The 25,431-nt window shown below is 34.3% G+C and overlaps 4 protein-coding genes and 1 pseudogene across 4 annotated transcripts in view; 1 reads left to right on the forward strand and 4 right to left on the reverse strand.

The window, feature by feature from the left end:
- Positions 1–1,252: 1,252 nt before the first annotated feature.
- Positions 1,253–2,922, reverse strand: LOC128167115 (heat shock protein hsp-16.2-like). The gene is made up of 3 exons (XM_052832653.1): positions 2,581–2,922; positions 1,646–1,825; positions 1,253–1,517 (listed from the first exon to the last, which is right to left on the reverse strand). Exons 1-3 carry the CDS (start codon positions 2,854–2,856, stop codon positions 1,389–1,391), a joined length of 585 nt encoding a protein of 194 aa, XP_052688613.1. The 5' UTR covers positions 2,857–2,922; the 3' UTR covers positions 1,253–1,388.
- Positions 2,923–9,756: 6,834 nt separating this feature from the next.
- Positions 9,757–15,606, reverse strand: LOC128167114 (E3 SUMO-protein ligase ZNF451-like). The gene is made up of 7 exons (XM_052832652.1): positions 15,412–15,606; positions 15,232–15,321; positions 13,725–13,851; positions 12,958–13,457; positions 10,796–10,991; positions 10,357–10,565; positions 9,757–9,990 (listed from the first exon to the last, which is right to left on the reverse strand). The coding sequence occupies exons 1-7, from the start codon at positions 15,412–15,414 to the stop codon at positions 9,838–9,840; spliced, it is 1,278 nt and encodes a 425-aa protein (XP_052688612.1). The 5' UTR covers positions 15,415–15,606; the 3' UTR covers positions 9,757–9,837.
- Positions 15,607–15,705: 99 nt separating this feature from the next.
- Positions 15,706–25,431, forward strand: part of LOC128165119 (nardilysin-like) — a 28,810-nt gene continuing 19,084 nt past the window's right edge. Inside the window, exon 1 of the mRNA XM_052829335.1 lies at positions 15,706–15,952. Coding sequence (XP_052685295.1) covers positions 15,765–15,952 — 188 coding nt within the window. The 5' untranslated portion in view covers positions 15,706–15,764. The remainder of the gene's footprint in view (positions 15,953–25,431) is intronic.
- Positions 16,235–17,725, reverse strand: LOC128165120 (uncharacterized). The gene has a single exon (XM_052829336.1). The coding sequence runs from the start codon at positions 17,659–17,661 to the stop codon at positions 17,182–17,184; it is 480 nt and encodes a 159-aa protein (XP_052685296.1). The 5' UTR covers positions 17,662–17,725; the 3' UTR covers positions 16,235–17,181.
- Positions 17,768–24,289, reverse strand: LOC128165122 (uncharacterized; annotated as a pseudogene).

A 25,431-nucleotide genomic window follows, 5' to 3' on the forward strand; every position in this document is an offset into this window, starting at 1 on the left:
AATCGTCTACTGTGAGAATGAGTCTGACATCATCATGATTATTTTCTGCAGTCCGTGATTTGCCTTAGGTCGCTGTAGGTTTCGACCAATCGTTTAACAGGGCGTGTAGATTTCAGTCTGGCCGTTTCTATATCACTTATATGGGCATGATTGTCTGTCGGTGTAATACTTTTTAATGTATTTTTCGAAATAGTAAAAAACAGATCTCTAAAATATTCAGTGTTCTTTCTTCTTTTAAATACAATAAAAGACGTAATGCAAGTAAAAGGTGAGCAAGCTCACGTGTTTAAGCCTCGATTACTTCACGTTTCACTAGAAAGTTCAGTCAAAAGTTTACGAAATAATCCTATATCTGCGGGAAGTGAGATTCCAATGAATTTAAAAATTCATACTCATATATTAAGCTGATAGCACAATTGTAATTATGCTGATTAAATCTGCTTTTTATTATACACTATGTACAACAGTGCTGCAAAAAAGTCTCACCTTTTTAGCCTGTTGTTCGATTTCAAATACATATATTTACATCTACCAAGTATGATTCTCAGTATTTCTTACGGAAACTTAAAGGCAATTCATAGCTCTTTAGAAACAGCCAGACTGAAATCTACACGCCCCATTTATCGATTGGTCGAAATCTACAGCGGCTGAAACTGACAAGAAAATGACAGGACAGATATCGACACGCCCTGTTTATCGATTGGTCCAAACCTATAGCAACCTAGGAAAAATCACGGACTGCACGAAATAATCATGACGATGTCAGACTCAAAGTCTCACAGGAGACGATTTGGCTGTTTCTTTCAGCTAACTTACTTACGTACATTAACAGTTATTTAGTGAATTTTACTTACTTTTCCTAATCAATTTATCAATTAGCTTACAGAAAGATGTTAACATGAGCAACAAAATGTTTTCTTTGATGATTCATTTGCGCTCTGAAGGTAGTGATCATTGCAGACCAAATTACATAACCCGCTGTTAGCGGGTTATGTATTTTTTCTGCAATGTCACTACCTTCATATACCGAATGAATAAACAAATAAAGCATTTTTTGTTGAAATGTAGTCTGTAGAATAAACATTATCGATTCGTATTTTGTCTTGAACAACTCTGTAGAGTTCATCACTGAAGAGATTTCAAACAACAAAAAGGTCAACAAAATGCATGAGCAGTAGTGTGTACATGTGTGTTATGAATTTTCTCCCTGTTAAAACGTCTTTACCATAACAAATTAATAAAAAAAAACAAGTGCAAATTTATCCCAATTTTATTGAGATCTAGACAGTAAGTAAATTTATCCTGCTACTTGGCCAGGGAATTTCACTAAACGTTCACGTGAAAAAAAAAATCGAATTATTCGAGTCCATTCTCTGAATTCTCTCTCTTTAGGCTTTGTTGCCCCTGTCGATGGGGATTTCTCGGGGTTCACCCGTTCCAGAGTTCTTGGGTTTTCCCTGAATTAACAAAACACCTTCGTCCGAGAAGGTAGAGATGATACTGTCTTGGTCAATACCCTGCAAAATTAAAAATATCATGATTAAAAAGTTAAGCAAATTACGCATCGTTAAATGAGAAACTTTTTTATTGCTTGAAATTTAAATTGCAATTCATAAATAAAAAAGCAACAAAACTATGCCCTTACTTCTGGTATGGTGTACTGTTGAGTGAACTCCTGTGCGAAATAACTGTGGCCCTCATCCGATTTCTTCTCGTGTTTTCCAGAGATTGTAAGTTTGTTGTTATCAATTTTCACTGTAATGTCTTCTGGTTTAAATTGATGCACGCTCAGTTTCACTCTAAGTTTGTTTTCACCGATTTGTACCTACAGGTGAAGAGAAAAAATTCAATATATTGTGTTTACCTGCAAAACTTGGGCAAGGTCAATGAGATTTTGTTTACAAACGGTGGTATTTTTAAATGCAAGGGTTATCTTTTTTAAGTCAAGGACACATGACATCAAAAATGTAAACTTGAAAACTGCGTCTCTCTCAATTCAAATAATGCATCAACGCATATACTGACTCTGAAGGGGGGTTAGAATTTGAAGATAATTTCACAAACTAATTTTGCTTTTAATTTAAAAAAATCCCGGAGAATATTGATCGATGCTTCCATATAAGTTAAGCCTATTGCAGTTCGTAGGCCTACATGCATAGATCGAGGACGCCATTCTGCATGATCTTCAAATTGTTTACAATAACGAAACTATCAAAATATGTACTTTGGATCTACTGTTGGGTAGTAAAATCATCACATGAAATTGTTTTTCTAAATTTTCAACTAAACGACATTACTTCAGCTACTTGACTTGTTTTGTTTTCCCCGACTGAAAAAGGTCGTTCTAGGTCATTTACCTTTTTTTATAAATAGACGTATAGATTATAGGAAAACACCGTTTTTGCGCATCAAGAGTAGAACGCATTTCCGAGACACAGCAAGTCACATATTTACTTTTATTTCATGACACGTGTAGATATGCTTAATAAAAATTTTTGCACCGCTAAAACGGTAAACAGTTCAATATAAACGTCTCGTCATGTATGAACTTGGAGGGGGGGGGGGGGTGCATTCACATACCTCGGAATCCTCTCCGCGGGCTGGGAAAGACAGATACTTATGTTCGAGCACATTCTCCATGTCCCTCATCATTTTCTCAATGTCCCGGAATCGAGAAGTAAAGGATGCAGGAAGAATACTGGAGGGAGAAAAGATGTCGTTCCATGGCGCAAGTTCCACTCGCTGGTGATCCCGGGCGCTGTGCCGGTGGACAGGGATATTTCGGTTGCTAAATCCTCGACACAGGGACTGGGCCCTTCCGAAAGCTCTTGGACAAATCCTGGAAATTGTGGACATTGTTCTTCTTTATCGCTTCTTAGAGTAAATAAGCCGTCCTTCAGCGTGTCGGCGCTTTATATAGCTTTTGTGTGTGACGCTTCTAGGCTGTTCCCGAAGTTTCTGACGAAATAAGACGCAAACAAGATAAATTTAGCATGCGAGAGATTTCCAGAATGAAATAGGCCTCCCTAGCTGTAACCTGCAGAAGAAAACTATATATTTGTATAGTATCAACATTTTAAACTTCGATGATTTTATACATTTACAATTGCTGTATTATAGCATAGATACTATAGGCTAATTTAACCATGCAGCCACCCTTCTCATTGATTTTAATAGCAGCTATATATATATATATATTTTTAAATAACCAACCCAAAGATTCCCTAAAGAAACAAACAATAAAATGAAAATATTGATAATGAATAATAAAACAAACAAACAAACAAACACGTGACAGCGATGCATTGATCACAATGACATATATAGCATTATGTAATGAATTACAATATTCCAATTTTAAATTGGGTTTGAATAGTTATAGACAACTTATTGCGGCCGAAAAATTGAATCAAAATGCACTGTACTGTATATATATCAACATAGAAAATAAATACTCGGTAAAAGTACAGTAAATGTGTAAATAAAGATCTCAAGCAGAGAAAACACAATGTTGCAAATAAAAAAAAAAACTTACGACTTACGACAAATTAATGATTGCTTATTAATCAATTTATTTATTCTGGTGGCTATAAAATATAATTATATAAATAAATTCAACTTTCAATTCAATCTATTCTTTATTAATTAACAATTAACATTATAGTTGTAAATATATGGTTTTATAAATGTTTTGTTCTAGAAAAATTATTTCAGGAGACTGAAAACCTTAATGACTTTTGTAAAATGCAGCCTGTATTCACTATCTAAAATAATGATAAAAAAAAAATTTCAAAAAAATTAAAGAGAAGACCACTCGAACTGCACTATTTGAATATTGTTTAGAAGTAAGGTACGAGAAACGGATGAAAACTCAAGAAAATCCGATTATCCTTTAAAATCGAATGAATTAAATGTTGTTGTTTTTTTTTTTTTGGGGGGGGGGGTTGTTTTGTTTTCTTTTGTTTTTTGGGTTTTTTTTTTTTGGTCTTATATGGGTATAGCAGCTGGGGACAAAAGTAAAAGTTATTTCTTCTATGTTAATTATTTCATCATTAAAACAAGAAAGCGGGGATTTTGGTAAAAGTGCGAAAAATATCCTATTCATTTAAACTATGTAATGTAAATGGTTTGTTGGTACATTTTTGCGAGTATGACGGCAGGAGCATTGACTCGGCATTGAGCACAGAAAATTTAAAAAAAAAATAATAATAATAATATATATATATATATATATATATATATATATATATATATATATATATATATATATACACACACACACACACACACACACACACACACACACACACACACACACACACACACTACGGTTTATAGGAAATATACATGAAATTATGATTATTTAATTTTTTTATGCACTGATTTCCTATATTTTTTGTAGGCAACATTTCTCTGATTTAACGAAAACTTTTCATGCAGTATTGGACATATATGTATATTCTCTGCTGGGAATCACAAAAAAAAATCAAAATAATGAAACTACTTGTGGTAGTTAATTTTTGTTGAAATGTTGTTTGACTAATGTCTGCCAAACATTTTTGATTCAGTGTCAGTTAATATGATAGTAGAAGTCTGTCAAAAAAGTCACACAAGTTTACTCACTAGTTTAGCCTGCTGCTTTTTTAAAAAGTTGGGTAAATAAAGACAGATTACATTAGACGCGAGGAAAACTTGTTTTCAAATTAACTAAAATTATATTTTTGAATATTTGGATTTAATAACATGTAAGTAAAGCTATCAAATTCCTCTTTTAATCCGATGGCATGTCTCAATTTATTTTTCGGAGTAAGTGTTATGTAACATAACACAGACATGGACTCATTGACATTTAAAAATTGTTTTAAAATTAGTAAAAGACATATTAACGAATAAATTGTCCGTCGGACGGAAGGAACTGCTGTCACCCACACAGAAACATTAGTCTTATCTAGATAGACTCTTACTACCCCCCTCCCCCCCCCCCCCCCCCACACACACACCACCCTCGAAAAAAATTTAACGAGCCTGTATATGAAAACAAATTCCATTGATCTTTGGTCATTGTGCCAACATTTTTTTTTTTGCATGTTGCGGATTAACTAGACAACATTGAGATGGTGACTATCTCAAAGGGCCCCGCTCAAATAATGGACAATAGGATAAAAAACATTTCAGAGAATTTTGCTTTAACCTTGACCTATAAGTAAGAAATGCTGTAGTTGGCATATACTACATATATAACTACATGCATTATTTGGGGTTCAATCTAAGCAAGATTATGCAAATGGGAAATAACTCATGGTTTAAAACTAGATGAAAAAAAGATCTGCTGTGACCTTTACATTTGACCATGAAAATAGTTCAAGGTCACTACACAGCATTTACCCAAAAATTCTGTTTGTGTGAAGTATGGGCCAATTAGGGCTGAGTTGGGAGTGTGTATATATATATATATATATATATATATATATATATATATATATATATATATATGCTCTAAAAATAGATTTTTGGCGGGTCCGATATGACTTTGGCATACAAAAGTAATATTCATGGTCACTGCACATTCTTTGACCAAAGGCACTCTGCAGGTGAAGTATGAGCCAGATTGGACCAAGGGGAGAGAAGATATGCTTCGGACAAGGATTTTCCATATAACAATAACCCACTTTTTTACCAGCATTCGCTAGATATTCTATTTCAAAAATTTCTTAAAGATTACAACATTACAGTGAAGTCACATTTTTGGTTGACAGCTTAGAGGTCCGTAAACAAAAGAGAGGTAATATTTGATTGGCGCAGAACTTTCGATCAGCCAATGAAAATTAAGTCTCTAAATAAGTTTTTACGCGATACGCGATAAAGAAGGGGCTCAGTGGCTTCACTCCCTCAGCCCCCTTCTTCATCGCGTAAATTTTACTTAGTATGATCTATCAAATACTTATAAGTGTACATGTACAATCCCATTTGGCTCGAGGGATTGCTTAGAGGATTTGATATAAATAAAAAAATTCAAATCCCAAAAATAATTCCTCCTCAGGCACTAGATTATTTGTTAAAATGTGCATTTAGACCTGCTAAATTTTTAGGGTAAATTACCAGAAAAATATTTGTGTTAAAATCTTCAGAATTTTCCTTAATTAAGCTTAATATGGACAATGCAATTGAGTGCTTACAGATTAAATCAGGGTTTATATTTCATTGAAACTTTATATTTCCAAATAGAAAAATATTATATAACTTATTATAACATGAAATTTAATGATATGATAACGTAGTGAAAATCTTTAAGTTGTGGAGATATGAAAAAATATTTAGAAAATAATGGAAAATAGGTCGCGTCTGACCTTAAATATACACGTATATTACTGAACAACATTTTCATTGACGACGATCCATTTCTTTTAATCAATTTTCATTTATCCAGTAATGATATGTTGAGGTCACACTTAAACTGACGTCAAAGAAAATACTTTGAAAAAAATATATCGTGAAGATTCATTAAAAATAGAAATGTTCATTATCATCACGATTATTTTCAACATTTTTATAATTGCAGAATATTTAATTGAATACAAAGTAGAAAATGGGTTGATAAGTTTTATGAAATGAACAGAAACTAAAACTTTCTATACCAAATGCTTTACAATTGTGCATTTAATTGTCACCGTAAAGTGTCAGTTTTTAAATTCAAACGTAATCCGGATTATTAAAACAGGTATATGTAGGTATCTTCATTTTCAAATATTTTTCACCAGGTTGCCAATCTTTTTTATGAAAAGGAGTTATAATTTAAATTAGATAGAACCAGAATTTAAACATGTGATTAACATGCATTACTTAATAAACTTTACGAACATTAAGAGAAATAAATAATAAAATTTTTGGAACTTTATTTTGCTGCAAAATCGTGCTATTGTGACAAATTTTGTGTAACATAAACAAAACTTTAAAATCAATGCTTTGAATCTAATCAAATAATGTTTTGCAGCGTCTGATTGCTCATCTTCCAACATATGGGCAAACGAAATGATGAACCCAAATTTTTCAGACGTAGATGTGTTCAATTAAAGATTTACAATAAAATTTCCTTAAAGAAATTTTCAGTTAATAGTGCCCCATAGAACTTTGTTGTAACAATCTTCTTGATTTGCCAGTTATTTTTCCGTGTTTCTCTTTCCCTCCCCATATTATCTATGGCAACAACATCTCCATGAAATCAAACCAAAACTGTTTTTGTTTAAAATAGATCTTACTTCAAAACAAGTTAAAGTGTTTTCTTATAAGTCCTTTTTCGCACTTTTTGGCCGTTGTTATATTATATTTTTTTATAAATAGTAATCAATGTCTCAATAAATGCATTTCTTAAAAAAATACGTACTATAGTATGCGTCATTGAAATGCCGGTGGCCGCGCACCCGTTTTAGATGGTACATTAAAGTACAAAAAAATATTTTTCCATTTAAAACCACGACCGTCAGAGATGTTATTTTCTTTTTAATCCAAATGAAAGTTACGCTAAGGCCTTTCGATATACCTGTTAATCCCCTGAGAGGATTAAGATATTACCCAAATTAGGACTATAAAAATTGCTCAATGTTAATTTCATACTCATTTAAAAGTGTTAAATGAAAAAACACGGCTCGCTTTGGAGTGCAGGGATCATTGGACAAAATAAAAACAAAAGTGTTATCTAATGGACAATGAATCGTCAAATGAATGGAACGTGTCCGAGCCCATATCTGTCGCCTGCGAAACTGTCCACCCCTCGGCGGATTGGTTCTGCTAGCGCGACGGACAGGGCAACGGCTATTCAACGGAGTTTTTCGTGTAGAAGCAGACGAGAAGGGGAAATTGATCAGAACGACGCACAGTCAAAAAAGACAGACAATCAACACTGGTCCAAAATCCGAAATATGGCAAAGGAGCAATATTTCACAAAGCAGACGACAAAAAATATAAAGAACGCTGCGAATACTCAGAAAAGTAATGGACATCCGCAAGTTTCCAGTGAGAACAGAAACTCTCCTATTCCTGCCCGGTGCTCGCCCGAAACCAAAGATTCCAAACACTGGTCCAAAGTTCGCAGAATGACCAAAGCTGGGTTTTTCATGGCGACAAAGATCATGGCCCATCCTCCAACCGATATCACGGAGTCGGAGAACGGCACGTGTTTTTCAAATGGAACAGAAGGACACCGTGTAAAGGACAGTCCGCCCGTATCTTCAAGACAGCCCAGCAAGTGCAATGACAAACTCAATCGTGCAAAATCGGCACCGCAGAAAGATAGAAAGTCCGATGTAGTTGTGGTCAAATCGCTGAGAAGTATTTTGAAGCAGAGAACAGCCCCGTCCAACGTCAGATATATAGACTATGACAGTGGGGAAACAGTGACTTTCAATGACTTAATACAGTATCGTCGCAGAAGTTCCATTTCCTCGAATTCCTCTCGGACCACTTTCAATGACGCAGAGGGTCGTCCAATGACGTCATATACCATGGGACAGGAGTCCAAATTCATTAACACAGTGAATATCATTGAAAATTTCGATGTGCCAAAGAAGGAACTTCAAGTGTTAGATATGAAGAAAATGACCCCGTTTAAATACGTGTACATTCTGAGTAAATGTCTCCCGCAGATCGTGAGTAAAAATTTCCGATCTTCTGCTGTCCCCGTGGAGAACGACCCCCTCTACAGACAAAGGCTTCGTGAGAATCGGCCCCCCTCATCTCGCCCGCAGACACCCTCCTCCGCTACTGACTGGATGTCGCCCGTCACGGAAACAACGACAGAACTGAACCTTGTCAGTGCCTGATGTGTCCGTTGTTCAAAATATATACTGTTATAGTAAACTGTTAGAACCATTTTAACAAGAGCTTGGATTTTGGGTAACTGTGTCAAACAGCAATATGACGTAGGCCTGTCTATTTCATTGTCAGCCACTCAGCCATGGCTCTCTGAAATAAACAAGATTTGTCTGGCTTTTGAGCTAAGACTACGCAATCGGCGCATATTTCATTTGAAACCAGCGTCATTTGAACTTGTTTTGATGCAAGAATTAGATAGCTACATCCTACTGAAAGTCCAAGGTCTTGTTAAAATGGTTCTATAAGAATAGCGTCGTGCTGCTCATACCGGTAATTAAATACATATATTCCGTTCTAGTCATTATCAGTAGCTACAGACTAGGTTGGTTCTCTTAAGACGACCACAGTTATTGTAGGTGTGGTAAATATCACACATGTTCAATTTGATATGACAGGGAAAATACTGTGCATGTTCTTGATTTTCCTGTTATTCATTAATTTCAATGGATTTTAGATATATATTGTTTGAATATTAAAAATTTATCAGACCCAAATTTTTGATCATTGTTCTACTTTCTATGGAAAGAACATGGAAAAGAACATTAGAATAATATAGCATTATAGATCTATAGTTGTATACTGCCTTCAGCAGAGTAAAAATATAAAACAAACAGTAGTCTGTCATTTTTAAAACTTCTCAATGGTCTAACAAATTGTATTAAACTTTGTTTCTTCTGTTGAAAAAATTCCCAATGTCAAAAGAAATTACTCATTTGCAAGTTTTATAGTGTAATAAAGCACTGAATTTTAAGCATGCATTTTTCAATTTAAAGTTATATCTTATGCTCAAAGTAAAACAATATAGACCATTTCCTCATCTTATTTCACCATGTTCTTTGTAAACCAATAAATTTCTAGTTTCTATGATGAAAATACACAAAAAATATGCCTAGTAGAAAAGAAAACTTTACTCTTACAAATTCAGATTCAACAAAAAATCAATTAAAAAAATCATGAATACAAAAAGATTTACATATTCTCTTCCAAAAGATGACATAAGATGGTAACAAAGTTAGAAAATGTCTTTAAATTCTGCTCCTTAGAACTGTGATTAATATATTTGTCCAGAAGCTCGGAGAAATTTGAGACATGCTCTGTGATATATTCTGTGAACACATCCTCCTATAAATGAAATAAAAGGTGTGAAATTAAAAATATTTAATCCTTTAATCATCTCGTAACTGAATAGTCAAAAGATTTAACTTAAATCTCAAGAGCCCGGAGCCACAAACATTGTAATTTCTTTAATCAAAGTTCACTGTATTTATGGTTCTAATTATTCAAATGCAATATAGAAAAGAAGCAAAGCAAAACATTACATAATATATATGTTTCTTGCATAATAAGAAAAACATAAAAGGTTTTCTGCAATCTCAAATATGTAAATTTTCTGCAATCTAGACCTCAATCTCAAATATGTAAAAATGTGTGCCGTGTAAATGCATAATTCAAACCCTTTTTAAAACCAAATTATTTTTTTGTTTTTACCTTTGATACGATAGACCTTGAGGTAAGAACATGTGTCTGCTCAAAAAGCAGCATATGGTCCTGGAGACTCCCAGAATCCAACAGCTCCACCCCACAGTCTAGGCAGCTCACAGTGTAAGCACAGGACTTGCAGCGGACAGTGAAATCATCAACAAATGCCTTGGATACTGGGCAGGGTTTGACTGACTGAAGTGTTACCCCATCATCATCTACAAAGACAAATCGCATGTTATCATTCCACCACTAAACCACAAAATATCAAAATTGTGTGAAACTTAATTGTATAGTTTGGTAACTGTTTATCTTGATAGGAAAGAAAGATTCAAATCATTGAATTTCATTCAAATGAATATAGAATACTCCAAAATTGATTCCCTTGAACTGTATGAAAATAGAGACAAAGCAACAGAAAGATTCTCCAAGTTTAATTTTAGCAAACCTTGAAATGGAAACTTGAGGATGTCTTCAGTTCCCTTTTTGATACTGTTTTCACATTGTTCATAGGAAGAGAAGATGCTGAGTGTCCTTGGACAGAGATATCCAACTACCACGAAGTGCCCAGGGGTGGTGCTTGCATCCTCAAGAGAAGAATCCGGGCCTCTTCTGTGTGGGTGACATTCCCAGTCCCTTTTCTCCTAAAATTATTAGTGTAATTTTGCTGAAATCAAAATTTTCAAACTTGCTATTTTAAAAGATCTTAATTTGTGGATAGTTCTAGTATCCTGCCTGTCTCCAAATTAAAAATACAGCGATGTACATGTACATGCAAGCTTTACACTTTTCAATATTGTTATGAAATTGGACATAATAAAGGGATTTTTCTCAGTCACAGATCTACCTGTTGGACTACAGTTAGAGAGCTATTTCATTGCCAAATCTTATTAAACGTTCAATAAAATTGCTAATATTTCAATACTAATTGTGCTTTAGAAGTCCTGGCTTACGTATTCATTTTTGCTAAACTGTACTCTTCTAGTAACGCATAATTTCTGAATCTGATAATGACATTTAGCTCAGAAATTAAGCCAATACCTACCACTTCTCAATATTCTACCTACTTAAAGTAATTGTATATTATATGTACTTGTGTTTTGACAAATCCAAAGTAGTTTACAACACTCAAAAGTACATTTGCTAACACTAAGCTCAAATTTCTTTCCAGTCTGATTAAAATCAAACCTTTCACTAGCTCCTTAATTTTATAATATCAGAACTATAAAAGGAGCTAAAGAGTTGTTTCTTTTTTAAGTTATTTTACATTGGGCAAGCATGCAACTGGAGAACGCTTATTACAAACTTCACTACTGTTTCTCTAGGGGGAATTCTAAATCCAAGCATGTACATAAACATGCATTACTGCATGATTAAGAAAATCCATCTGGCTTTCAGTTGTTTTCCGCACCTCTCTCTTAAAGTGACCCTTTCAGTTCTATTAATATATTTGTGTTGAGACACAGTTTAATTGAACCTTTCAAGCCAGTGTCTAACAAAGGAGGGTGAAAATTTTTTAGGCAGATAGGACAGATTAAGATTAAAAATTATTCAATTTTTAAATCTGCCTGCCATGTGAAAAGCATTTCATTCTTGAATGTTATAAAACTGTCACTCAAAAGCTTAGGTTAATCCACCTGATTATAAGTCCAATTAGAGAACAAGCTTGAACCAGGGATTATCTTTAAAGAGTATTCAGCAAATAGCAGATTGCTGTTTCCAAAGGCATGCACAATTTCTTTGTCTCCTAAATGGTATTTAAAAAGTTACTTGCTCTTGAAGTTGTTATTAATAGGTTTTGTTGTTGCCAAGTATGCACTGTTACTAGTGTTAAGTTGCTTTAGTTATTTTAATTGTTTTTGAAAGTTGTTGCCCATTTAGCATACACATAGCTTAATTTGTAAAATGGTGTCACTTAAAAATGTCAATTTTGAAGCCTGATTTTAGCAGGAAGTGTAATAATTTTTTTCAACAAAATATTTAAATTAAATTTTTTTTTTGTCAGGGTAGCAATAGGGAAAATGATATCAAACTAAGTGCTTTGCAATTTAAGCCATTTTTTTTACATACCTAGTTGTATTTCTAGACTTACTTTCCAAATTTTTCAAGAATTTGAATAAACTTTGTTTGTGGATTCAGGTGCATAAATTCAGCCAAACTACCAAACTGGAAATATTAGCATTTTCTGGAACAGGACGGTGTATCAAAATTCAACATCTATACATGGTTACATGTAGTACATGTATCTTTTACCATGCAGAATCAGTTGCAATTACTCAAGCCTTTCCGACAGAGCTTGGAAAAACACCTCAGTGTATTAACATTACCAGATGTTAGAATTTAATACAAAATGGAGTTGCTTCCCATCAATATAAGTATCGGCTAGGCATCCTTGTAAGTCTCTTCTGTAATATATTTTAGGGTATATCATTGACTTTCATAAAAGCTTGCTCACACCTCAACAGATTGTAGCATATGTGTTATGAAAAGCAGAAAAGGACAGGGGAGGGGTTGTCATGTACGTTAACGTAATACATTTGAGGTGTTTTTCCGTGCTCTGCCAGACAGGCCTGGGAAGTTGCGACTGCATTTTATCCACACTTTACTTACCCTAAAACATTCATTACAGCTCGTACACAAATAGGATCTATGCTGAGCCAGTACTCCATCAAGATTAACCATACAAGGATTGATTGGACAATGGTCAAAGTCTCTCATGTGCTGCTCCAGTTTATCTCTCGTGGTAAACAGAACCTCGCAGTAGAGAACTGGACAGGCTAACGGTTGGCTGTGCTCAGATGGTTCTATGTTATCCACCACTACTTCATCTGGAGTATCGTCCAATGAAATTACAGTGGGACTACTAGAAGTACTCGTACTTGCTGCAGTTGACACTGGTGGTGTTGATCTCTGGGACCCTCCCATGGGGGTCCTTGTCATCTGTCCTGATTTTGGTTGAGAGGGGCTAGAAAACTTGCCATGTCCTTGCTCCCTGGGACTGGAGGTTTGTCTCCTTGAACTGTTCGGAGATTTGCCATATGGAGAAAACCTGGCTTCAATTCTCTGTTTCTCCCTTTTGTCCTTCACTACCCACTTCTTTTCTGCATCTCCTATTATGAAAACATCAATTTATATCTAAAGGATTAAGCAATAAACCATGAAAATTTAATTGATACCATACAACGAAAGCAATTAACATTATATATGTAGTAGTAGTAATACAGCTTGTTTTTGATAGATGAACTTGTCAAATGAGTTCTCGCTCCTACACTTGACTTTCCATGATCAGAAAATTGCATTGCAAGTTATCAAAAAAAATTTCATCAGCAGAATTGAATGCCTGCACTACAGATTGACAATAATATTGATAAGCATACCATGTTTATGAGACCAGGTTCCCACAACAAATTTGGCATGTGCCATCTCTGATGAATTGACTACATTTTGTTTCAGGTACTGGCTGTGAACTAACTCCACCTCTCTCTGACATTTCTTTTTCTCAATCTGAAATAAAATACTATGTAGTTTTTAAACTTATCTGTTAAATGAAGTAATGATACAGGAAAAATAGCATGTATCACACATAAATATATATAATATACAAATATATATAGTAATATCTTAATGTATTTATGAAATACAGTATCTGCAGTAATGTAACCCTATCCTTTCCGTTATTTTTTCTAGGGGGGGGGGGGGGGTCAGATGAAAAAAATCGGAGAGGGTTACATTATTGCAGCTAATGTCACCATTCCCCTTATTAAACAGTGTAGGTTAAAATGTTTGAAATAAACAGAGACATAAATAAAATGTTATTTATGTCTCTGAAATAAGATAGGGTGAATTTATTGATCAAAAACTAGTTTATTTTTTAGTTCGGTTTTGCAAACTTTTCATCTACTTGCAAAACTGGTTTTGAACTAGTTCTAAACTAAAACTAGTTTTTGTATTTTTTGGCTTTAAACTGAAACAAGTTTCCAGGAAACCTAAAACCACCTTCGAGTGTGGTTTCAAATCCTTTCAAGATGGCGGAGATGCGTTCGAAAGAGAGTAGTTGATACTCAAGTGTGGCATATGTGTCAAAGAATGAACTCAGCATATGGGTATCGTTCTAACGTTAAACATATATGTCTTAAAGGATCTATGATAATGTAATACAAATAGTACTGGCCAAAATAATAATGTGGAAGAGAGCGATTCCATGAATACAAACACTGAGAATTACCCTTTGCAATTTACAACAGGCAAAGGAAAAACTTTCAAAGTGGTTGATGAAAAAAAAATTTCATTGAAATATATGCTCATAACATTTTTTAGTACACATTGTAATGCATGTAATAAGTTCGCCTGTCTATTTCGTTGCTGGCCATTCAACTAGATTTGTCTGGTTTTTGAGCTAAGACCAAGTAATTCGTGGATATTTCACTTGAAACCAGTGTCATTTTTAACTTGTTTCAAACGCCTTGAGTGAATCAGATGATCTCTATCGATATACGTGTAGAAAAATGAATATTGATATAGTTTTTCATAGCAGCATTCACTTTTCCAAAATATTGATATGGTGTTAAAAGCAAATTTTGCAATGGGTTTGCAGAATAACCTAATATGTGGGTATTGCAAGGAAAAAAATGTCTGCACTGTTTAATAAAAACTTTCATGCAAATGCACATGAGTTCAAAAATTATCTTCTTTAAATTTCAAGAACAAATCTAGTAGGTACGCGAGTGCAATGATAGCCATTTTTCTAAACTAACTTTCCATTAAGTGCTAAACTGTCTAACCACCCAACTGGTTTCAAACAGATATGAAACTATTATCAAACCATAAACTTAAACTCGAACTAGTTTTTTATCAATAAATTCGCCCTTAATAACCATTGCTTACCCTTTTTTGTCTCTCTAAATATTGTTGTTCAAATCTGGCTTTCACCGACTCCAAAAAAGTTCGTGACCCTTGACTTTCTGTTGATTTGCTCTGTTTAATCAAGAGATAATGTTGCGTGTAAGATAGTCTGATTCATTAGACGGCTAAGGTAATAAATAAGACACACACACAAATTCTTACCATTATTTGACATTTGGCGCCTTTTGTTCAATATTCTATCTCCATAAACTGAAGAGCAGTGAAATATGTATATATTAATTAAAAATGCTTAGCCAGATTTAAAACAAAAATAATTTAGCGCCAATTAAGTCTTAAATGGTCGCTATATATTATTTGTTAAAAATATTTTCTCCCTTTTTTGACAAAAATTCCGGATATGCGGGTTATCATGGTTATTGTTTTTAAATTTTATATTTTATAATCTTAGTCACTTTAGCGGTTGTGAAGGAAGATCTTAAGTCATATAAAACAAAGAGAATTATTGACTTTGAACATCTATTATTATAGAAAAGTAAACATGCGTTTTTCGACTTATGAATAAATATTTCCGTTACCTGAAATTGTTCGGCCGAGAAATTAATTGTCAGAAGAAAGTTCGAAACATCGGTACTGCCAAACTTAAATTACTTTGTGGATCAGCTGAGTTCAAAAGATCTTACAGTTTGAAAATGGACCAACAAATACATATTGTGAAATCAGAAAATGATAAGAGAAACTACAGGTACTGTGAAAGTTTAAGCTTATATAATTATTACATTAAACCGAAATTGGCCATTTTTTATCCAACAGACATGTACTGTTGGATGGTGACATAGTTATAGCATAACTTATGCCACCACCAGTTAAAAATGTGTACATATTGTTTTTATTTTCTAGACACATGATTAAATAATAGATCGAATTAAAGATCAGGCAAGTCAATGATATGTTTAACGGTGCTACTGTTTAGGCCCCAACATGTTTAGGCCCCAAGACGGTTAGGCCCCAAGTAAGATGTTTAGTTCCCAAGATGTTTAGGCCCCAAGATGTTTAGGCACCTGTTGTTTATAATAATAACTGATAGTTGAAAGAACATGGCTTTTAAGCACGTTTGAGCCCATAAATGCAATTTACTTTAATTTGTAGTAAACTAACAATCGTTCGCAAACATGGCGTTGTTTACTTTATATGAAAAACTTTAATCACGAAAAACATTATGCTATAAACTTGCATGCGCACGCTATCAATGATAGTACCATCCAGCATGGTTATGTGTCCGTGCTGTAAATCAGTTAATACTGTGATCAAATCATACTATCATCACAAAGAAACGAACAAATGTTATATAACAGCTGTATAAGGGGAAGTATTTCATTATTGATATTTCAAGAAAAGAAAACAAATTCTTGTATTTTTTTCTATTATTGGAATTATACAACACTTGAATGTCATAAACTTGTTCAGTAAGCTTATATATGGTAACTGATTTATACATAATATTTTTAAGTACCCTTATATAACCCAAAAGAATTCGCATATGTATTACCCAAATACAAGTGAAATATTATTTCTGTGATTATATTTGTACAATTAAAGGAAATCTCTCAAAATTATGTAATTTTTCTGCCAATGAAGCTTAACTTGTATTTGGGTATGTAGATATATATTTTAACAAATAGATTATTAACATTATTCTCTGGTATTTCTTTGGCAGGCAAAAAAAACCACACTGAGTTCATTTATATTCTTTTGTTATCATCAATGAAAAACAAAATCATTGAATAAACAAGCAATCATTTTAAGCATATCATGTTAAGTATATATATATCCAGTAAAAATACACATTAACCATCTTATAAAAAGTCATACCCCTATAAGTTTGCACAGCACTATAAAGTTGTCTCACAATCACATAAATTGATAAACATGCACAGACTTAATTGAGAACAATCACGTCCATTCACTTGGTGGTTAGCCCATACAGGGAGCACATGCTCGCAGGAGCTGAGTTGTTGTCATCACTCTGTTGTTATAGTCTTCCCACGCCTTGAATAACTTGCCATTCAGCTTGCTGTACCTCTCTTTGTTGATCCTCTCCATCTTTCCTTCTGAGAGTAGTCTGGCAATCAATGGAATGTTCTTTGCTTCACCGTAAAGTTCCAAAAGGAGAAGGTAGAACGGAACTTTACCCGAGCGATTTACTCTGCTATTGATCCGGTTGTGCCACCCTTCAAGGTCGTTGTTTGTACGGACTGAAAGCATGAACACAGACCAATTCTTGACGGGGAAGGTTGTGTTACGGATCCACTGACGCCACACATACTCCATCAAGGAATCTAGCTGGTCGTTGTGAGCTTTTCTGTCTAGGTGGTGAAATGTTTCCTCGACATGCTCCGGTGGCAGGCAAGGCAAGGACCAGTCTGATGAATGAAAAGACATCTCCTCGTTCATTGTACGCTCTCTGAAACAAATATTGAAGATAAATAAGTGAGGATATATATATATATATGTGTGTGTGTGTCAGTGTGTGTGTGTGTGTGTGTTAAATTGAATTCAGCTTACCATGAAATCCAAATCTTGGGGGTCTTGTGGTCTATATGCTGTCTTCTCACTCGATTTGCGATCCTTGTCAAGTTGGCCGGCTTTGGAAGACTGGCTGGTGGTGCATGCATTTCAGTCGCTGCTGATACTGCCTCTACAACTCTTGGGGCTGACTGCGTAAAGATATTTTGGGCAGCATTCTTTTTCACCTGTAAGCATAATAATAACATGGTCAGTTTTTTGTTCAAATACAATCTATATAGTACATTCTTTACATATCATTAAAACATGTTCATTCTTCTCTTCATATACAATTATATTCAACAAAGTGCATTCCTTACATATCCAAAATAACATGGTCAAATTGTTATAATTCTCATGTATTATTTACATAGTATATTTTTAAAATAAGATATTTTTGATTAGATTACCTCGGTCTTCATCTTTACTGCTAAATGAACTCCTGGTTTTGCAGGGTGAATATGGTTCCTCACACCTTCTTGGAAGTTGTCTCCTCTCTGTGTTACAGCGACTGGACATGGTTGATCCTTTCCCCGCTTAACACATCTCCAATAGTGTAGTCTTCTCCCCTCTGTTTCTAAAAAACAAGAATTGTTCATTAATAACAACTAATGAGTCATTTGAACTTTATCTTAATACACACTGGACCTTTTTTCTGAAACATGAGTCAGTTAGAGAAATACATGTACCTTAATTCGGCACGTCTTTTAACCCCAAGGAACCCCAAGGAAACCCCAAGGAACCCCAAGGAAACCCCAAGGAACCCCAAGGAAACCCCAAGGAACCCCAAGGAAACCCCAAGGAACCCCAAGGATACCCCAATAACAGAAATGAATAACTATTGATACCCAAGGGGGTCTCATTAGAGTGCAAGGGTCACCCCTTACCCTTGGTACCCCAATTATACCCCAAGGAACCCCAAAGATAACCTAATAATACAGATTTATAACTCCTGATACACCATAGGAATCCCAAGGAACCTCAAGGATACCCTAATGATACAAATTTTAAACTCGTGGTACCCCTGGGGACTCACTGGTATTCCAGACACACCTCTAAGAACCACAGGGAACCCCTGGGATATCCCAAAGAACTCCAAGAATACCCTAATAATACAGAATCATAACTCTTGATACTCCATAGAACCCCAAGGATACCCTAATAATACAAATTTAAAACTCTTATTAACCCTGAGGACTCATTGGTATTCCAGATACACCTCTAGGAATCCCAGGGAACCACATGGATATCCCAAGGAACTACCCTAATAATACAGAATCATAACTCTTAATACTCCATAGAACCCCAAGGATACCCTAATACATTGTAATACAAATGTAAAACTTTTGATAACCCTGGGGACTCATTGGTATTCCAGATACACCTCTAGGAATCCCAGGGAACCCCAGGGATATCCCAAGGAACTCCAAGAATACCCTAATAATACAGAATCATAAATCTTGATACTCCATAGAACCCCAAGGATACCGTAATACGCTGCAATACAAATCTAAAACTCTGGATAACCCTGGGGACTCATTGGTATTCCAGATACACCTCTAAGAATCCCAGGGAACCCCAGGGATATCCCAAGGAACTCCAAGAATACCCTAAAAATACAGATTCATAACTCTTGATACACCACAGAACCCCAAGGATACCTCAAGGAACTTAAAGGATAACTTAATAATACAAATTTAAATTCTTGATACCCGTAGGGACTCATTGGTATCTCAGACAAAACCCACGGATACCCCAAGGAACTTTAGGGATATTCTTATACATGTATTGGTTATATAAATTTTATAACTCTTGATATCCTTTGGAACTCCAAGGATACACTATATCTCTTGATACTTTTTGGGTCTCTTTGATATCCTAGACAAATCACAAGGTATCCCAGGAAACCCCATGGGTACCCCAAGAAACCTAAAGGATACCCTAATAGTACTCTAATAGTAATAATACAGATACCCCATTGTTATCCCTGACACACCCTATGGATACCTCAAGGAACTCCAAGGATACCCAGTAATATAGCTTTTGATACCCAAATGAACCCCAAGGATACCCTAATAACACAATTTTATATATCTGGATACACCCTCGGGGCTTTTTGATATCCCAGACACCATTAGGTATCCCACGGAACCCCATGGATACCCCAAGGAACTTAAAGGATACCCTTATAATACAGATTCATAAAACTTGATACCCCATAGAACCCAATGGAACCCCAAGGATATAGCCTAATAATTCAAATTAAAAATTCTTGATACCACTTGGGACTCATTGGTATCCCAGACACGCCTCTAAAAACCCCTATAAACCCTAGGGAACCCCACAGAAATCCCAAGGAACTCCAAAAGATATCCTAATCATACAGATTTATAACTCTTGATACACCATACAACCCCAAGGATACCCTAATATGTAATACTTTAAAACACATTTGGTCTAGCCGAAAAATTTTTGTCTATAAATTTGTTTCGGACTTGTGATATTGCATCACATTCTAAAATATAATGAAATTCATCGGCTATACGTTTTTTGTAACAGAGAGGACAAAATCTTTCATTTAATGGGATACCTTCCCATCTTCCCACTTCAACTGGTAGATGGTGATTTGAAGTACGAAAGAACTATATATATGATATGAGTTAAATTTGGCCCCCATTATTCGCAATTTTTTAAAGTGTTTCAGGTACAATAATATGTTATGTTATATTTTAGAAGAGTTGATGTAAAATTTATTTTTCACCTATTTATTTGATTTTTTTTGCACTCACTGGCAATGATGTCAGAAGTGACGCTATTTCTATATTTCAATCAAAATCAGTCCAAAATTTACATTTTTCTTATCTTTTTATGAATGGGAAATATAGAGGGCATGCTTGAACAGGGAAAATTTTTTTGTCACTTATTAGCCTTGGCTAGATACATCTCTGATTAAAATATTTTGTTTGTTCAAGCATGCTTTCTATTTTTTCTGAAAGAAAAACTGCTTGAAAACAAGCTGTTTTATGCTAAAAATGCAAAAATGGCAGGAAAAGGTTGTCTTTACGATGTCATATTTCTAAATTCTGGGACATGATAGAACAAACCCTTTTTAATTATGAAAATTTACTTCTATTACAAGTATCTAATTAATTTTTTAAACTTTATATTAAACATAATCTCAAAAAACTGCCTGTGATTTTTTTTATTAAAAATTTGCTTAAGGTCAATAATTGAACAGACTATAATTTACCTGTAATTAATTTCCTTTGTTCTTTGAAACCCTTACCTGAGCACCATTCCCACTTAGCTAAAATCAGTCACCCATAAAAATTTCAGAATTATAGCAAAGTGGGAAGACACCCAAAATTCACAAGGGTTGTCTACCAATAAACAAGGAGATGTAGGTGTAGGTAAATATATTGCAACAGTGATGGTGAAGCCATTGTGTTTACATGTAAAGGGTTATGTTGGCCCTTTAATCCCTGTCCAAGAGCTACCACCAATATACAACGGGTGTCTACCTGCAATTAACAGGTATTTTGGTGCCTCTCAGGTGAACATTCTGCGCGCATAATGGGTCAATCCATTGTGTTGTACCCACGAAGGGGAGATATCCCCACTCCACACTTCCATGATCACTTCTTGTCTTTTCTCAAAAGTACTCCAATAAGGGTAACACCCCCTATGTCAATAGTAAAACAAGTTTGGGTCTTTGTAACTGAACAATATCTTTCCCCACTTCATTTGAAAATTTCACCGAAGAAACATTGTCATATTAAGTGTTCATATGAATGGTTCACCGGAAGAATTGCAGACTTCCTTGTGGTGACATGAAATTTAGTGCCCTATTTTCATGAATTTGATATAATTTGTTACTGATTCAATATTGGCTGATCATCAGTTGGTAAGAGACAACAAATTCTGCCGATTAACGGTACTCGATTATGATTTTCAACCGATTTGACAACATTAATTGTTAAATTCATCCAAAGTGAACAGATATTTTAAGTCAGGAGAAACATTATTTTTATCATACCAGTATGTATTGGGGTATCACAAGTGTTCCTTGGGTTGCCCAGATGTTTTTATGATATTCCATTGAGTAATTGGGTATTAATTAGTATTATGTTTTACAGTACAACCATTGGGGTGGTTATTAAATTTTATCAATTGGGTACCTTGCAATTGGGGTTCCTACAGGTATCCTTGGGGTACCAATAGTTGACCTTTGGACTCCAATGAGTATCCTGGGGTATCAATAGTTATCAATTTTTATAATTGGGGTATCCTTGGGGTATCAGGAGTGACCCGTTGATTTTTAATGAGACCGGCCTTGGTCATCAAATTTACTTTCCACCATTGAGGTATCTATGGGGTCCTCAAGGGTATCCTTGGGGTTCTCATTGGTATACTTGGGATTCATTTGGGTTCTTTGGGGTACTTATCACTTTAAATACATATGTATAACAGTAATATATTTACAAATTAATGTATCTGATGATATTTTTTTTTATTTAATTGTTTTAATGAAAAACCAACAAAATGACAATAATCCCACCCTTTGCAGTAAATGGAAATACCGGTAGCCAAGCAATGCTCTTCTGTTGATAAAACTTTGAATATCTTTCTAATAAGAGTCTTAACAGATGCAGTTAGTTGTTTCAAATTTTCCTCACTTTCTGCTATGGTTCAATGGAACTCCATATCAGAAAATTGATCCCATAGGACTTTATATATGATTTTCTTTGACAGGCTTGTTAAATTTAATAAACTCCCAAAACATTACCATAATTACCATACTATGTAAAAATATGTAAGAAAGAAAATTATTATTACAAACAATTTTAAAATTGCAGAAACACTACAATCATATCACGACAGTAATTTTAAATCTAATTTAAATTAAATTCCCTATAGGGTCACTTCATCAACTTGCATGACTAATAAATTTAAACAAAGTTCACTTCTTTATTCTAATAATGATATTATATATTTCCTTTTACATTAGCCCCAAAGCCACTGCCCATTTTACAGATTATCAATTTTCCATACACACATGCTCAATCTAAACCATGGCTCAGATAATGGCCCCCTTGGGACAAATGAATTCAGCCAGCTCCTAAGAATTTATCATTGACAAACAAAAAATCTGCATTGTCAGTTGATAGAATACTTATAAAAGATAAATTTAGTTAACGCATAAAGACAAAAAACCTCCATTTGAATGTAATTATATAAATATATTTTAGGGTGTTTTAATGCCATAAATTAATTAATAAAATCTGTAAGGATTACCTCCCTTACTTTTCAACATCAGTGAACAAAAAATAGAATGAGGAAAATGAAAACTGTCATAAAATCATTAATTCTTGTCTGATCCTAAAAAAAATTACAGGTGCACATCTTCAGATGAAGATCAACATATGTACAAATTTTCAGACTGTTCCATGCAGTAGTAAAAAATTCTATAGGGGGGACAAAGTTGCATCTACAGAGAGACGGATAGACGGACGGATAGGGTGAAACCAATATACCCCCCTAAACTTCATTTGTGGGGGTATAGGGGTATAATGAGACTCCTGGGGTATCACTAGTTATTGATTTCTATTATTGGGGTTACTTGGGGTTCTAACGAGTATACTTGGGGTTCTTTGGGGTATCCTTGGGGTACTACGAGGTGACCCTTGGATTCAAATGAGACCCCTTGGGTATAAATAGTTATTAATTTCTATCACTGGGGTACCTTGGGGTGAGCCTTTGATTTGAATGAGACCCCTGGGGTATCACTGGTTAATAACTTTATCATTTGGGTTCCATGGGGATCTTACGGGTTTCCTTGGGGTTCCTTGGGGTACCCTTGGGGTACTTAAGAGGTGACCCTTGAAGTCCAATAAGACCCCTTGGGTATTAATAGTTATTAATTTTTGTCATTGGGGTTCCTTGGGGTATCCTTGAGGTTCCTTGGGGTTCCTTGGGGTTTCCTTGGGGTTTCCTTGGGGTTCCTTGGGGTTCCTTGGGGTTAAAAGACGCACCCCCTTAATTGTATACTGGAAGCCCCTCTTGTGTACCAGCTTTCGCTTGGCTTTTATTGCTACCATTTTCTATTATCTCATACTCCGGCTCTACATCATCTGCATTGGTTATAACATCGATGGTCTCATCTCGAATGGAGTTTTCATGCATATTCATTTATGAAAACCATATTAGGAAGTGAGCAAGCAATTTCTGGCAGTTTCAAACAGTTTTTACCAGCTAGTTTACATAAACTCATTAAAATTTTTAGGCCAAAATAACTGCCTTAAAACTGCTTGAATAACTGCTTATACTTTTACCCCTGTAATCTCTGTTTAACTGCCGTTGAAACACATTTTTGGTTAACAATATTTAAAAACTGACTATGCCAAACATTTGATATTAACCAGTCATGAGTTAAAAATATGACGAATACAATCAATCCAATTAATGGACAGTACAAGAGTATATCTTTGTATAAAAAAAGAATAGATTCAGATATGAAAACAAAATGATTCGTTAACTTGAAAGAAAAAAATTGAGATCTTTTAAATCATTAGTGATTTTTTAATAATGAAATTTATTGATATCTTTTTTTATGATGATAAAAAATAACAAATGCATTAATTGTCTTCTTGTTTGAATTATTAAGAATGTAAGAGACAGAAATATTTTTCCTATAAAAGATTTTTTTAAACACAAAATTTCAACAGAGTTGGGTATTTCTTCACCATTCCAAATGTTTTAAGGTCAAGATCTAGTTAAATGATTTCATACACATGTACATGTACACATCTCTTTTTGTATTTGTAGACTCTGATACAATAATAGAATAATTCCAAATTCAAATAATACTCTGTTTTAAATTCAATTAACCTGTAAGCACCATTAATTTACTAGATCTTGACCTTAAAGGGGCATGGTCATGATTTTGGTCAAAAAAAAAAATTCTCCAATATTAATGTTTACAATGCTTAAGTAATGCATTTTTAATATACAACCAAAATTTGAGTGTCATTTGTTGAGTTATAAGCAAATTACAGAGCTTACAATTCTTTGCTATGTAAACAACATTTTGAATGATGAAATGATAATTACATATTTAGACCAAAAATAATCTGTTAAACGTTAGGAAGTGTTTATTTATAAATAATAAAAACAGAAAAATAAAATTTGACCAAAATCGTGACCATGCCCCTTTAAAGATGTATATTAACACTCATGTATAAAATACTTTCTTAAACTAAACTTAACTAAACCAAAGCTTGGAGTGAATTACCACAATTAAGACACTTTAAAGATAACTGTTATTCAGTTGCCTCATTTAAATTAAAGCTTAACAGAAATTTTCCAAAGAGAAATGTATCTAAGCAATTTAAGTAACTTGAATGCACACTTATACGAAGATTTCTGAAATGAAGTCGCATCTTACTAGAACATGTATTGTGGTAATTCATATGATTGAAGATACTGAACACTCTTTTATTTCATGTAATAAGTAACTTTGACTTAATGTTTTATATTTTTTACTAACCTGACATGGCCTGTCTTCTTTTGGAGACCCGTCTCTTCATGGTTTACTTCCAAAGTGAGGTGTAAAACCCTCATTGTATTACTAGAGGATCTCTTCATTATCTTCTCCTAATT

Source organism: Crassostrea angulata, chromosome 10 (genome assembly GCF_025612915.1).
Source record: "Crassostrea angulata isolate pt1a10 chromosome 10, ASM2561291v2, whole genome shotgun sequence".
Taxonomy (NCBI): domain Eukaryota; kingdom Metazoa; phylum Mollusca; class Bivalvia; order Ostreida; family Ostreidae; genus Magallana; species Magallana angulata.

Coding starts and splice junctions, on each gene's coding strand:
- LOC128167115 (XM_052832653.1), bottom strand. CDS start 2,856: ATGTCCACAATTTCCAGGATTTGTCCAAGAGCTTTCGGAAGGGCCCAG. Junction 1,826..2,580: donor CCCGCGGAGAGGATTCCGAG/GTATGTGAATGC, acceptor CTTCACCTGTAG/GTACAAATCGGTGAAAACAA. Junction 1,518..1,645: donor AACAGTACACCATACCAGAA/GTAAGGGCATAG, acceptor TTAATTTTGCAG/GGTATTGACCAAGACAGTAT.
- LOC128167114 (XM_052832652.1), bottom strand. Junction 13,458..13,724: donor AACCTGGTCTCATAAACATG/GTATGCTTATCA, acceptor TTTTCATAATAG/GAGATGCAGAAAAGAAGTGG. Junction 10,566..10,795: donor CCTCAAGTTTCCATTTCAAG/GTTTGCTAAAAT, acceptor TTGTCTTTGTAG/ATGATGATGGGGTAACACTT.
- LOC128165120 (XM_052829336.1), bottom strand. CDS start 17,661: ATGAACGAGGAGATGTCTTTTCATTCATCAGACTGGTCCTTGCCTTGC.